This window comes from Cajanus cajan, chromosome 4, assembly GCF_000230855.2.
Source record: "Cajanus cajan strain Asha chromosome 4, NIPB_CcT2T_4, whole genome shotgun sequence".
In the NCBI taxonomy this organism is placed as follows: Eukaryota; Viridiplantae; Streptophyta; class Magnoliopsida; order Fabales; family Fabaceae; genus Cajanus; species Cajanus cajan.
This window is the reverse complement of record NC_138520.1, coordinates 66,713,985-66,729,976: the sequence shown is the minus strand read 5'-3', so window position 1 is coordinate 66,729,976 and position 15,992 is coordinate 66,713,985. Positions and strand designations below refer to the sequence as shown.

At 32.8% G+C, this 15,992-nt stretch overlaps 2 protein-coding genes across 2 annotated transcripts; both read left to right on the top strand.

Moving 5' to 3' along the window:
• Nucleotides 1-5,313: 5,313 nt before the first annotated feature.
• LOC109814873 (Sel1 repeat protein) lies at nt 5,314-8,582 on the top strand. Its single transcript, XM_020379391.3, has 5 exons — nt 5,314-5,474; nt 5,620-5,843; nt 6,834-6,903; nt 6,985-7,072; nt 8,435-8,582. Exons 2-4 carry the CDS (start codon nt 5,661-5,663, stop codon nt 7,032-7,034), a joined length of 303 nt encoding a protein of 100 aa, XP_020234980.1. The 5' UTR covers nt 5,314-5,474; nt 5,620-5,660; the 3' UTR covers nt 7,035-7,072; nt 8,435-8,582.
• Nucleotides 8,583-13,259: 4,677 nt separating this feature from the next.
• On the top strand, nt 13,260-13,667 carry LOC145957477 (uncharacterized). Its single transcript, XM_083073740.1, has one exon. It carries the CDS (start codon nt 13,260-13,262, stop codon nt 13,665-13,667), a length of 408 nt encoding a protein of 135 aa, XP_082929866.1.
• The last annotated feature ends 2,325 nt before the right edge of the window (nt 13,668-15,992 follow it).

Sequence of the window (15,992 nt, the reverse complement as noted above, 5' to 3'; positions counted from 1 at the left end):
AAGTAAAATTAACACAATTTTTTTATCTTTTGACAAATAATTATTTTTATGTTTTGACAAATAATTGACTTTGTCTTCCTAATTAACATTTCTTCACATATCTAAGTTATATTGCTCTTTTATACATTGTCATATTCTCTTTCATGTACTTAAGTCTAAAAAATATGTTTAAAATTATGGTCTTTATTAACTAGTAGCATTGAAGATGAAGATTCATTCACTAATTCAATTGAAAATTCATAAGGACAACATCCATTACGAAGAAAGTTATGTAATATTAGATGTTAATTCAAGTTCAGTTTATCTTCATTTGTATGTTGTAGAAATAGAAGTCAAGACTTAAAAATTGTGAAGTGTGATTTAAAAATACTAAATATCCTCTCAATCATATTTTTTAAATATGTATGACGTAAATTGAAAGCTTGATTTTTATTTTGAGGGTCATTACCATGATTCACAAAAGTCTTTTTAATATATGTTTCAAAATTTATATTTCAATATTAAATTTTATTATAAATAAACAATTAAATTTTAATAATTTTAAAAAATTAACAATAGATAGGGAAGAGAGAAGGAGGGAGAAAAAATATGAGACAAAGAAGAAGATATAAATGAGAGATGAATAAAAAAAAAGAAAAAGAAAATAAGAGAAAGTAACATGATTGACAAGAGAGAATGAAAGAAAAAAAGAATATGATAGAAAAATAATAATAAAGGTGAGAGAATAGATTTAAGAGAGAGAGAAAAAATAGTAGAATTAGAAGAAAAAAAAAGTCATGTAAAATCTCAAAGATTTTAATGAGATTGTTTAATGAGTGAATTACACATAAATTATATTTAAAATTTTATAAAATCTAGTATTCAAAATAATTCATTAAAATCTCTATATTTTTTAATATCAATAAATTTTTTTAAGTAAATAATAATAATTAAATATTACCAGATTTTGATAATTCTTAAAAAATCCTAATTGAATATATCAGATTTTGATGGACTCTTAAAAAAATTATAATTATTTTAATTAAATATTACGTGATTTTTTTATATTAAAAAAAAAGTAACTAGAGTGTATGTTAAATTTAAGTGATTAAAAAGATAAATTTTTGAATTTGAGAGATTAACATAATATTTTTTTTAATATTTTAGAGACTTAAAATATAAGTCTTAGATTTTAGGAAAAAATACATATTTTAAATTTAAAGGACTAAAAATATAATTAAGTTTAAATATTTCATTACATAATTTTAAATTAAAATAAAATTTTAAATATATGATTGAGAGATACTTTCAGTCTAATGTTAAGTTTTGAAAAATAATTGATCAAATAAAAGTTATTGAGCAATGTAGTAGTTAATAGAAATTACACCAATATAATCTATACCTATTATAAAGAAATATATTTTGGTAACCACTATTTTGGTCTCCACTTTTTAGTAGACTATTATATCCTTGAATGTAAAAAAATATTATATTCTCTTCAATTAACTATTCACAACTTCTAATATTTGTCTGTATAACTATTAGAAATATGAAGTGTCTCGATCTCTCTAATATATATAAAGATGATACTTATTCCAAGGATAAGACTTATTTCACTAAGTAAATTATGTTCTACATTACATTTTAATGATCCAACCGAAATTAAGTTTTTAAATATATAAATTAAGTCTATAAATTTTTAAATTTTTGAAAACTATTTAATACTTTATTCTATTAATTCAAATTGACGGATAATCATAAAAATATTTTAAATGCTAATTTGAATCTATATAATAAAGTATCATATGTTTTTAATTTTTATTAAAAAATATTTATTAAGAATTTTTAATTTAACTGGTAGATTATTAAAATTTAATGTAAAACATAAATTATTGAGTGAAATAAATTTATTAATATCCATTCTTAAAATAAAAGTGTAACGACCCATCATGACCATCACACTACGGAATAACTAAACGACGGAAATATATACTAAAATAGTATAATACATATATATAAACATATATACAACATAGGTGGCCTAACATGCCACACAGTGGTGGACCTTTTAAGGGACAGGGGGAGCCACGGCTCCCCCAAACTTTTTTTAGAATATTTTTATATATATATTCATATATATATATATATATATATATATATATATATATATATTTTATAGTTATTTTATAAAATGACTAGTGAATGATAATATTTACTTTTAAATTTTATTATTATGCATGTTTATTTTGAGTAGAGAAAATAAAAAAATTTGTTATTTTTTAATTAGTAAAAAATTTAATTTATATATAAAAAAATTAATTTAGCACCCCAAATTTTTTATTGATGTTCCGCCACTGATGCCACAAATATATATATATATATATATATATATATATATATATATATATATATATATATATATATATATATATATATATATATATACACACACACACATACATACACACACACAACTAACTACAAAATATTGTACCCCTTAGGGTATTCTACAAAATACAAACATTTCCAGCTCTCGCCACTAGGTGGCCTCTATCTTTAAGATGGCAGCCTATCCTTGCCCTGCTCCTATACAATATATGATCATTGCAGTCCAAATCACATGAAAACATGCAAGGGTAAATTAGGTAAAATAAACAACATATAATATATATACAACATAGCAACTTATGGTTCATCATCATTACATTCAACGCGAACAACAAACAACTTCTATATTACTCACATTTTCTACAACTTACAACACATCTTCATATAACAACACATTATCATCACATCAACATATATTCAACTCATTAGCACATATGCATCGTCACGCATTTCAACTTGGAGATCTCCTATAACACAAGGTGAGTAGTCTAAGTGACTAAGTCCTATCGAACTGACAACATAACTTTTTTGAGCTTTCTTGGTAAACAACAAATTTGGATAAAAATTCACCACACGATAATAATTTCTCAGACTTTGCCACTTAAACAAGGAAGTATAGTACTATGTCAGGATAGGACAACTGGGTTTAGGCCTACCACGACATTAGCTAGCTTAACTATGCCACCTATGAGATTATCCTATTAACTATCCTTTAAATGCTACAACCCTTTGATACTCGATTAGAAACAAAGTTTCTGACTTCGTACTTTACTCAAATTAGTTGCTTGTAATTGGTATAGCTCGACCTAACCCCTATATCGTGGTTGCTTCATACATGTGTGTCTCGACCTTGTCCACACACGGGACCAACTAAGTCCTAGAGGAGAACAAAAAAACATCTACTCCAAAGGACAACTTCTCAATGAGGGATTTTCAACAAATTGGGTTCTCAAAGCACCACAACTATCTCAATCCACATAATGGGATGAGCAACTTCGAAAACATATTCCCTAATCCTAATTATCAACAACTCATGATCACAGCTCAACCAACACAACTCAGTAGCACTATTCAGCTCAACAACTAAAAATAACAACATAATAGCTCATTATGTTTTTCAGCACAACAACTCAGTCAACGCACAACTTTTCAACTCATATCATCTCTACACATATACTCAACTTCACAACTCGTTTACAACACTATGTTCAACATGCATCTCAACATCTCACAACTCAATCATCACTACTCATTCAACTTTAAACAACACAGTTAACTCAACAACTCAACTCACAACTTACAACTCAACCATCACAAAGTAACATCTCTTCAACACATAGTACAACATACAACTTTATAACAACATACAACTCTCATCTAACAACTTAGCAACATTATCATCATGCACTTCACAACTCTCAACTAGATCATCTCATTATATTTCACAACATATATATAGTTAACACACAACATATAACAACTTTAACAACTTAATTTCAACATGTTTCAACAATATCATTTTTTCAACATAAAATTGATCAACACACAACTCATAAACAACTTCAACAACATGCAATATGTTCAACACATAATGCTCCTCATTATACCGCATCTCTACAACTTATTCAACATCATTTAATCATAATACAATTCAAACAACAAGCTTTCAACATACAACTCATCAATCATGTAAGCAACCAACTTAATTAGAAAAGAAATTTATTAAACTAAGTCCCCACGCTTAGTGTAGAAACTCACGCTCAACCTCAGCCTTCTAGAGGCACAATTCAGCTCTCACGTTAAGTATATAATTCCATGCTCAGTGTCAACCTTCCAAAGGCACAACTCACTCTCACCCTCAGTGCAAAATCTCACGCTCAGCCCTAGATTTCTAGCAACACTTCCAAATTGTCACGCTAAACATGAAAACTCACGCTCAGCATCTCAAACCCAAAAAACTCATATCAACAGATGAACAACTCAAATCTCCAAATCCTCTCAACCCATGCAACGATCAAGACATGCAACCCAAAAACCTTCCAACACTAACATCATACAACTCAGAAAATCCAAGAAAAACAACATGTATCTACAACAACTCAAGAAAACCATCACATTTTAACCTTACCTCAAGAACAACAAAAATCCTCAATTTTTAACACAAACCCCCCTTAAATCCACCCCATAGTTGCAGATTTCACAAATTTACCAACATTAACCTTCAATTCATTTAACAACCCCATGTTTTCAACCCAAAACCCCAAAATCCCAGCTTTCCTTACCTCGAAGGAAGAAGAATCCGACTCCGAACTAAAGAAAAGGGAGAAGAAGAAGTGTTTGCACGACTCCAGAGTTGAAAAAGAAGAAGAATAGATGATGAATCTTGCTTCACAACCCTAATTCTTATCACTTCAGCCTTGAGGAAATAAAACAACAATAAAAATTTAGGAAAGAGAGCGAAGAGTGAAAAGAGAGACAAGAGTGTTGCAGGTCTTACAAAATGCCCCCCTCTTCATATATATTTTACTTTTTATTAGAATATTTTATTTTAAATTATCTATTATAAAATATTAAAATAATATTTAAATTTTGAATTTAAACTTTATTACATTGTGCACACACATTAAAAATCCCACTATTTTATCCTTTAGTTGTTATTGTCTTGTGATGTGCCGTTATTTATCCGAATCAAGTTACCTTCTCAACTACTCACTACACTTTACTATTCCTTTTTTAAGACTACAACATTAAATTAGTTTTAATTTGAAAAAATAAAAAAAACGTGGATAGAGATAGACAGATTAATTTCAATTAATAATAAAGATTATCATAAAAAATAGTATAGCATTAAAAAAATATAATAAAAATAAAGATTACGTGTAATTTGTTTTAAGTATTGTTACTTGTCAGCATTTCTCAATAATTAATCGTTGATTTTACACTAAAAAATACAACAACAGGTAACAAGTAACAATAACGGTGTGTTGTGTTTGAGAGAAATCAGCTCCGAACGCCGCTCGCTAGCTGTTTTCTCTTTCTTTCTGTCTCTCAAACTACAAAACCCCTTCTTAATTCTCCTTCACATACCATTGTCAAAGCCTCAAAAGGTGACAACTTTTCATCACTTGTTGCGATTCCCTCTCTCTCCGACTCTCAGTTCATCCCAAGCACAACCTTTTTGATTTTGTATTTTCGTAAGAATTATGGGAAATTCACCCCTTTTCACAAAACCCCTTTTTTTCACTGTCTCAGATACCCAGGAAGAAGAAAACCCCAGTTTGTGGAATTGGGGCATGGAGAGCAGCAGTGGGAAAGAGAGCACGGGGCGTGTGCCACTGTCGGGAGTGGTGGCAGATTGTGTGAAACGGTGGTTCAAAGACGCTCTCAAGGAGGCTAAGGCAGGTGATGTGAACATGCAGGTCTTGGTGGGTCAGATGTATTATCATGGCTATGGTGTTCCCAGAGATGGTCAGAAGGTGTGTTAGTTTGGTTTGGTGGTATTGTTTCATTGGATTCAGTGTTCTTCAATGAACTTTTATTGGATTAGGGTTTGTTTGTGGTTAAAATTTGTATCAAGTTTATTAAGTAGTTTTGGTGTTATTCTCGGATCTGAATTGGAGTTTTACGTCAACGGCGACTTGTGTTGATATATAATGCAAACTGTTGGTTACCTAAGTGAAACTCCACTTTTGATTGGAGAGCAACAGTAATAAAAACACCTAAAACTGCGTATGAGATTTGTCATTTGTTTGTTGTTGTTGATTTTGGGGTTTGCTAGTGTTTCAAGAAGTCAATGTTACTTGACAAAAGAAAGAATAATTAGCTTTTGGAAAAAACAATGAAAGAGACAAAACTTAGGCACAGTTCTTTAAGTGTTTTTGGTGATATACGATCAAACGTGGAGTTTCACCTTGGTTCTACATTGTATTTAAATATTGACGTGTATGGTGTCAGTTGCCAAGGTGAAACTTCAATTTTATTTGGAGAACAACACCAAAAGAAGCACACAAGGGAATGCATCTAAATGTTGTTGTAAGAAAAATGAAGTATGCATCTAAGTCCTTTCTATGGTTCTGATACATTTATATTATAACATATACATATTTATCACGCTTTTATTCCAGTCTGTGTCTAGAATAGCAATATAACATGTGTAGATGTAATGGCTTGAAAAGTTTATTTAGCTTGCAATTATAGGGTCAGTTTTGTATTTGTTTTTTATGATAATGTCAAAACTCAGTCTTTTGTGTTTTTTTCAGATTCATTGTTTTAATGTGTTGTAGACAGAAACAAAAGTCATTGCAGAAATGGATGTAAAGAGTTTCTACCGTGAAATGTGGATTATATGGGCCATTAATTGAATATAAAGAGCAATGGTGTAATTATGAACGATGTGTGGAATGTAGATGTACTTGTTTGTCTTTTCTTATGTTTCCAAGGCTGATGTTATTGGTTTGGGAATGAAGGGGAGAATTTGGCTGACTAAAGCATCAAGGGTAAGGTCTTCAGTTTGGAGAGTTGGTGGTAAACGTCCAGGTAAATTCTCTCTTAGAATATCATCTTTGTTTTCCTTTGTAATTTAGTGTGACTATTTTTTTGTTGGTGCATTTTTGTTAGGTTATAACGCAAGTGATTCTGAGTCTGATGAATTGGAAGAAGACTCTTAATCAGAATATATTTGATTTCATGTCCAAATTTCTGAAAGGTGAGTTTACCCAAATCCTTGAACACTTTCTTCATGTCATTATCGATTTTACTCAATTTGGCCCACATTTGTTAAATAATAGAAAAGCTTGAGGCTTTGGTTACGAGACGTGTCTTATTTCTTCCTACTTGGATGTGTGTTTTGTATCAAGTAACTCAAATTTATTTATGACTTCGGAGTGTTATGTCTTATTTTCTTAATGGTTGTATCTGCGCATCCTTTGAGAATGATAGGTTTCACATATGAGTTCAATTTTGATTCCAGTTTGACAGTTTTTTTTAAGCAACATGTGATTGATGATGGGTTTAATGTTCTCAGTTCCAGAAATAGGTTTTGCATGATTAAGCATGTGACACGACTTCTCTACATGAGTTCAAGAGTTTATGCCTAGTCTACCTGGGAGAGGGGTTTCATAAATTATAAATATTTTGTTTGTATTCTGCTTACTTTCTCTTGGTCATAAAAGGTTAACATGGATTACATGTTCTCTTTTGTTTTATTTTTCTGTTACCCTGATATACAGTGTTGTTCTTGTATAGACAGTGTTGTTCTTGCAAATGAGATGGTGTAATTAATCACATTAAAAAATGAGACATAGACACAGTAAAGACTGCCAAGATGCTAAGCTTATCTTCTATTGCTTTGTATATAATTTGACTGTTGTCTACGTTCTTGGTAGAACAAGCTTTCAATATTTGGTTTGGAAGATATAGATAATACTACGGTGCAACTAATTTGGTGGTTGAGTTTGGTTATGTCACTTTTTTTAACCTTTAAGTTTGATAGCATTTCTTAGAAAGTTTTCTGGAAGATTTTAAGTTGGACCATTAGTAAGGGCTGGGATGGGGGACCATATAGATTTTGGGTCAACATATACTCATTTCAATCTTATTTGATCAAAGTGAGAGGACAGCATTGAAGAACAATATTGCACCTTTGACCTTAAATGTTTGATAAAAATTGAGTCTTGGCCATTTCACCTTGTTTAAATAGACCAACGTCAACATGTTCTGTGGCAAAGTCTGTGCAGTGTGAAACAACAAAGCAACAGTGTAAATAAAATCAATTATTTCTTTAAAGCCCACACATTGTTTCAAATGTACAAAATACATAAAGATTTTGGAAATGCTATATACTGATTTTAAAGTACAATGGATATTAATGTGGTACAACAAAAAACAAACTAGGACAGCTGGCCTGAGCCTTTGTTCCAGAAGGCATCATTTTCAACGATAAATGGGTTTTTTGGTAGGGTTAACAGTTTTTGCATTGTAGTGCTTCACATTCATAACAGGCCATTCTTGATTGACATATTAAACTTCCCTTTCTGATAGATTGATCTTGTGCTCCTTTGTTTTGTAGGTATGTGCAGCATGCCGGTTCTTCTTAGCCACCATATGTGTTCTTGTGACTTGCAGATTTCATTTGCTTTTTGGTCTCTGTATGATATCCTACACCATTTTTTAAATCAAGGAAAAAGGAAAAGAAATATTATTACTTTTTGAGCAAATTGTTGGCTTGATAATTGAGGGTCTTTTCCCCTTCCTTGATATATGAAGGACGGAGCCAAGGGGGGACCTACGGGTGCCACGGCCCCCCCAACAATTTTAATTTTTTTTTATATACATATATATTACTATATGGCACCCCCTATTTTTAATATAAACTCATATGTATAATTAAATAAATAACCCAAATTTATTTTTTTATTCAACTTTTGGACTTCTGGTACGGCCTGCTATGTGGTATCACTTTGGAATTTTTTTTTTTTTAAAAAAATGTAGCGCCTCATTTGATCATTCCAATTCTCGGCCCCCCAGTATTGAAATCCTGGCTCCGTCCCTTCATATATCACCGTATCATGCAAATAGAATAGGAACGTATACAAGTTCATACTTTTTTAAACCGGAATCCGATTCAAATGATGTTAATTTAGATACTTATCTTGTCTGGTTTTATGACTTGCTCTATTTCATGTTAATGTTCTACATTAAGGTTTGGATATCCAATTGCAATGAAAAAAGAATCTGGAGAGGAGGCGGGAAATTAATGTACACATTCATGATTAATGTGCAATCATCAACTGTTACGTATTAAAATGACTCATAAGTGTCTGTTACCACCCAAAAAATTAGTAACTAAAAGATTGCTAAGTGATTGTATTTCCTGTGCCAAGATTGAACTACCAAAATTGTACAAGCTAGGGGAACATGTGCAAATGGGCAAGGTTTGATCTTTACAAGGTCACAATCTTAAAAATACCCCCTCCCGCCTTCTTTGAACAAAAATAAAATTGAATTACTGGTTGACTTTTTTTTGTTTTTGGTACATTTGTGGCAGCGGAGTTTTAATACATAGGATTTCATACAAGCTACTTTAGCTCACTACTTATTTATTAGGTACCTAACCTAGTTTTAAAACCTCGTGTTTAGTTTATCACCATACAAGCTACTTTAGCTCACTAATTATTTATTAGGTACCTAACCTAGTTTTAAAACCTCGTGTTTAGTTTATCACCTTGTAAATTAATACTTTGTTTTGGGAGAAATAGAACAGAAAGAAATAGAGAAGTAGATATGATAAAAAAAAAAAAATACTACCTTTTCATTGTTTGAGAGGAAAAACATAAAAGAGGTTCTTTTTGCGGAATCTGCCAGAAAGTATTTCTCTTTCAAATTGGAATGATGTGGGAGGGAAATGGTTTTTTTTTTTTTAAAAAAGAAAAAGAATTATAATGATTTTTCAAAAATAATTTTATCTTAGAAAAGATATATTATATTAAAAATTACATTTTTAACTATTATAAATATATGGTGTAAAAAATATTATAAATATATTATCTAAACAAAGCATAAATGATCAACCTTTCGGTGGAAAATTTTTAAGTCAAAAATAACTTTTGAAAAAGTCCAATACTAACTTAAGTTTAGCTCATCAAGTTTTGTCTATCAAACCTTTTCTCATTTCTCTTCCATTGTATGATTTTGTTTTTTATGATTTTAGCGAGAGGTGGTGTGTAGCACCCTGAATTTTCTTGTTGATTATTATTTATTAATTAAAAGAATTTTTATAGAGGTTTGTATTAATTTAAAATTATTTATGAAAATTTTTATAAATTATATTTTTTTTAGGCTAGAACGGGCTGTTCCAAAAGTGGAACGGACCGTTCTAGATAATGAAAATAAGTTGTTTTTGAGGGACCAGAACGAGCCGTTCCAAAAGTTGAACGGGCCGTTCCAAAGAAGAAAATTACTCATTTTTGTATTTCCAGAACGGGCCGTTCCCAAAGGGAAACGGGCCGTTCCAAGGTTATGAAATTGCCTAAAGACCTTAGTTGGAAACGGGCCGTTCCAACTATGGTCAATCAGTGTTAACGTGAACTTTAGAACGAGCCGTTCTGCTTTTTGAAACGGGTCGTTCTGCTTTTTGAAACGGGCCGTTCTGATTTTGGAACGGGCAGTTCCAGTTGCTAAATTTGCCTATGTTCGAAGGATCCGGAACGGGCCGTTCCGAATCCAATATGGGCCATTCCGGGGACCCCAGGATGCCTATAAATAGGGACAAGGGGGTGAAAATTTTATACTGAGTGAGAAGGTGAAATCTTAGAGAGAGAAAGAGGAGAGAGAGAGAGAGAGAGAAAGAAAGAAAGAAAGAAAGAGAGGGAAGGAGAGAGGGAATCCAGAGGAGGAGGCCCTGCTCAAGTTTCAACTCCGCTTATCCAGGTAAGGGGGGGAGTGAGAAACCTCGCTCAGGGGTGTGGGGATAATTGTTGGATAGTTTGTTTGTCGGATTGGCCCCCAATCCCTTGCCGTTGTTCTGTCTTATTTTCTATTTGCTCTACTTTATTTCTTGTTGGAAATAATAAATGATTATGTAATCCCAATCTCTTGCCGTTATTCTGTTTGGTTTTTTATTTACTCTACTTTGTTCTTTGTTGAAAGTGCCGTTGTTCTGTCTTATTTTCTATTTACTCTACTTTGTTTTTTTGTTGAAGGTGCCGTTGTTCTGTCTGATTTTCTATTTGCTCTACTTTATTCCTTGATGGAAATAATAAATGATTATGTCATTAACGTTAAAAATGAATAAGTTTTAATATGAATAAGAATGCCCTTTGTGAATTCCTATGCGGACCTTATGAGGAGTATTGATGACATGACCATGTGAAATATGGACAAATGACATGAGACCTAAGAATGGACTATTGAGACAAACTATGATTATGAGATTATGACAAATGAGGACATGATGTACTAAATGAAATTCTGTAATAAGTTAAATGTTGAGTCAATGAGATTATGAATGTATGACATGCATCATATGCATATATTATTCCAGGTGTGCCGCTGAGGCCGCATACCCACGATGTAACATGCTAATTAGGTGTACCTTATGGTCACCCACGATGTAACATGCTAATTAGGTGTACCTTATGGTCACCCACGATGTAAGATGCTAACAAGGTGTACCTTAGGGTCACCAACGATGTAACATGCTAACAAGGTGTACCTTAGGGTCACCAGTGATGTAACCAGGTGTACCTTTGGGTCACCAGTGATGATATGTGAAACTTCCTTATGGCGCCACATGCATGCATTTATGAGTCGAGTTCATGACATCATTGCATGATAAATGAGTATATATGTGATATTGATGATGTATGTGTATTGTTTATCTGTGACTTATATTTGTTGTGTGTGTGTGTGGGTGCTATCTAACCTTTATTTCTGCACCTGAAACTGAGTTAGATGTTTCTCACTCCCTTTTTGTTTTTGTATATGTTTAAATTATGTTGCAGGTGATCAACATCATGAGGATGTTGGTATGAGGCTTAAGGCTTCAGTTGGGCATGCTCTGATAGGATGTGACATCGGGCATAGCTAGGCTTATTTTGGATGTTATTGTTTTAAAAAGCTGTAATCTTTTCTTCTTGTGTAATTTTGAACGTTCTTGAGAAAAGACCAAAATGTACATCTTTGTCATATTTCTTTTATTACATGATTTGAAAATTATAAATTAGTTCCTAACTAGGAGGCACTGCCACCTTTGCTGGAATTAATCTATATTTTTCTTTATATGATTTCTTGAATTTTTATACTTACAAGACGACTTTCTATGATTTATGAGTTACGAATGTGAATCTTCTACCTTATGAGATTTGAAACAATTGTTTTATACATGAAAGATTTTATTTACTCAAAAAGAAAAAGAAATTATTGTTTATATTTATTGTGTATTAACGTTGGGGTAGAGGGTGTCACATGGTGTTAGACCACTTTGATTCAATTGATTGTTAAGAACACATTATCTATTAATTTTTATTATTATTAGTTAAAATTTATTCAAAATTATAAATGACGAACGTGACATATTAAAATGGAAGAAAATGTTGTAATTTTTATATATTTCATCTAATAGTAGTGTTATAAAGGATGTGTTGGTGTGTTAACATTTCTCTTTTGACTAACACGCATTTCTGAAGAACTTTTAATAACCTAAAGTATAAAGGGGAACCAATTCAATGTAATAATAAAATACTTTTTTATTTTGGAAAAACTGCATTTTTTTTATAACTTCGATATTAATAAGAAGCAATGGCTAATCCTTTGAGCCCTCACAAGCAGGACTTATTTCTAACCTACCTCAGAAGTTTTGTGCAGTGTTGGGGTTAAAGGTTAGCTTTGATATAAGTCACGAGCTTTATTAGCAGCCAAAACTTGTACCAAGAAGTCGAATAAACAAACTGTCTAACATCATGCATGTACATTTTACAAGCAAGTTCGAGAGATATTTGTGTTTTCCAATGATGAAAAGGAGGGAAGACTATGTATGAATTGTGGATAAGGTATATATATGCTTAGCTAATTGCATGGAAGGGAAGATTACTCAACAAGCCAGGTAGGGTGAATCTTGTGAATGTTGTACTGTCATCCGTACCATCTTATCAGATGCAAGTCAACTGGTTACCACAACACATGTGTGACTATTTAGATAAAGTTGGACGAAGCTTCATCTGGAAGGGAAGCAGTGATCGAGGTCTTCAATTCGTAGGGTGGAACCATATTACTAGACCTCATGGCTACCAGAATGTTGCTATGTTGATAAATTAGTTTAGGAGATTTTGCGGGGCAGTCAGAAGTTCTAGGTTCGTGTGCTGGTTAATAAATATATGTAGCACAATAATCTGTTCATGGCACGAAATAGGCCTGGTTCACCCATTTGGAACTCATTGAGAAAAGCGCGTCAATGGATCGAGGATGGTTTTGACTTCAAGCTAAGGGATGGATCGAGTAGGTTATGGTTTGATTTATGGTTATCCAAGGAGCTACTAGGGTCAAGAATTCCACTGATTCATATCAGTGATAATAACATCACAGTAGCATATGTTTGGAGACAAGGGACGTGGGAGTTGGATAGTTTACCTGCCATTTTATCTGAGGAAATACGACAAGAGATCTTGGGGATCAAACCATTCTTAATGGAGAATGTCCATGATATTTGGACTTGGTCGCATGACATCTCGGGGGAGTATTCCGTTAGCAATGCATATGTATTGTTGTTAGAAGCTCAAAATGACACACTGGAGATGGGTAGCTGAAAGTGGAAATGGAGATCTGCACTCCCTATTAATATCCAATTCTTTTTTTGGCAAATATGTTGGAACTCCTTACTGACTTGAGATTTACTCGATCACTGGGGGATTTTACAATCCAACACTTGTCCTTTCTGTGATAACTAGAAGGAGACTATCTTCCACTGTTTGATTGGGGGTGAGTAACAACATACATGCAGAGATCATGGCGCTTGTCATGGGATTAGTGTTAGGATCCCTCCTTAATTGGAGAGGTTCTAGAAAATTCTAGAGCTTTCTAGAGAAGTATAGAATTTTCTAGAACATTCTAGAGAATCCTAGAGAATTGTAGAATTCTCTAGAAGCTTGTGGAATAGTGTGGAACCCTCTGGAACATTCTAGAGATGTGTTGAGCCTTCCGGAACCTTATGGAAGAGTATAGAAGGATATAGAAGGGAGTAGAGATTCCTGGAATGTGTGGAGCATTCTAGAGAACCAATCTCAACCCTTGATCCCCACCATTCATTTTGAAGGTGGAGTAGTATAAATAGGGGTAGGAGGCTTCATTCCTATCCATCCAAGCCAAGAGTGAATCCACTTCTTAGAGTGAGAAAGTGAGAAAGCCTCTTTGTGAGAGAAGAGAGATAGTCTCAAGTTTGAGTGTGCCACCATAGAGTGAGTCAATTTTGTAATTACATTCTTGTAATCCTACTATTCTTTTGTATAGTGGAAGAATCTCCATATTGGAGAATTTAACTTGTGCTCCCATTACTACCTTTAATTTCTAAGTGCCTATCTTAACTTCACGAAGCGGGAAAGTCCGAGTTTTCCCAACAATTAGAACTGTGTTGGAGTCATGGATATTCACATGTGCAGTGCCAATCAAACCGTTCATATTTGATTCAGTTAGTGAAAGGGCAAACTGGTTATCATCACAGATATGCTTCTTACGTGTAATACTTAAAGCGACTCATGGCAAGAGCTTGAAATTGTTCACTCGTACATGTTATTCGCGAGGGGAATTCTTGTGTCGACTTTCTTGCAAAGAGGGGATCAACGTCTCTAGTGGAGGTGCAACTGCTAAATGACGCCCTTGCGGCAATGCATATGTTAGCTGCAGATGCTAGAGGCACGCTGGTGCCTAGGCCTTAGTTTGTTTCTTTAATATCAATTTTTGTTGTTTCTTTTTTCTGCTTTTTACTCAATGTAAACAAACAAAAAAAAATGTTTGGAGACCGGAAATACACATAAGGTTAGTGATCTCTTCCCAACACAATTGATTCCATATTCAAAATTAAGATTCGAAACCCCTTGACTAGAAAACATATTATGCTGCGGATTTCACAAATTAAGAAAAAAATTTAAAGAAATTAATACAAGAACTTATACAAATTAAATTATACACGAGTTTTTTAAAAATAGAATATTTTAGAAAAACTATTATAAGACTGAAACATATTGCTATGGCCACAACAATAGTAGTGGCTAGAGTTGCCACCCACAGTGAACTGCCGGCAGGGGTGAAGGGTAGCCGTATTTTGGTGATCAACAGTAGGGGTGGAGGCCATCAGCAAACTCTAGTGGTGACCGTATTTAATGATTCGCAATAGTGGTTAAAGTCACAACCACCACCCACAGAAGCAATGTTGATGGAAGGTACATATTTTGAATATTTCACAGGACAAAAAGAACCGTTATGCTATAGGAAGTATAATAAATTCTATCATAATTTCGAGAAGAAATACAAGAGACCTAAGTTTCTAAAAAATGCTAGTCACCTTTAATTGATGAGGCCAAAAATATAGAGCTCAAACAATAAGGCAAGAATCAGAAAATTCTATTGTATTGATTGGTATAATAAAAGATGATGTAAGATTATAGGATATTCTTATTTACACTAGTGTTGAGTCTAACTACGTGTAAAGTCTAACTAATTGCACAAGTCAGGTAACTTTCTAATGTGTATTCTTGAAAGCAACGGTGATCAGTGTGAACTTGTGATGCTTAATCAATCCATCACACCTATCAGGAATGAGTCTATAATGTTGGGAAAAAAGTTATTGCCACTAAGCATTTACCTGGTTGTGACCATGTTTTTACCTTTAAGAAACATGTTTGACGGCATAACTATAGACAGTTGAACAGTAGAATTTTCTGGGAACGAAAGGAGAATATAAGATTCAAAAATTTGGTTGCCTGCTGAGACTAGGTACCAAATTAGATTGCATGATTTGACATGCTCATCCACGAGAAAGCATTCACCGATAATATACAGTAGATTTACCCACAGGAATCTTATTGACATGAAAGCTTTTAAACAAACACTTTAGAGGCCTTGAAGGAGCAACACCA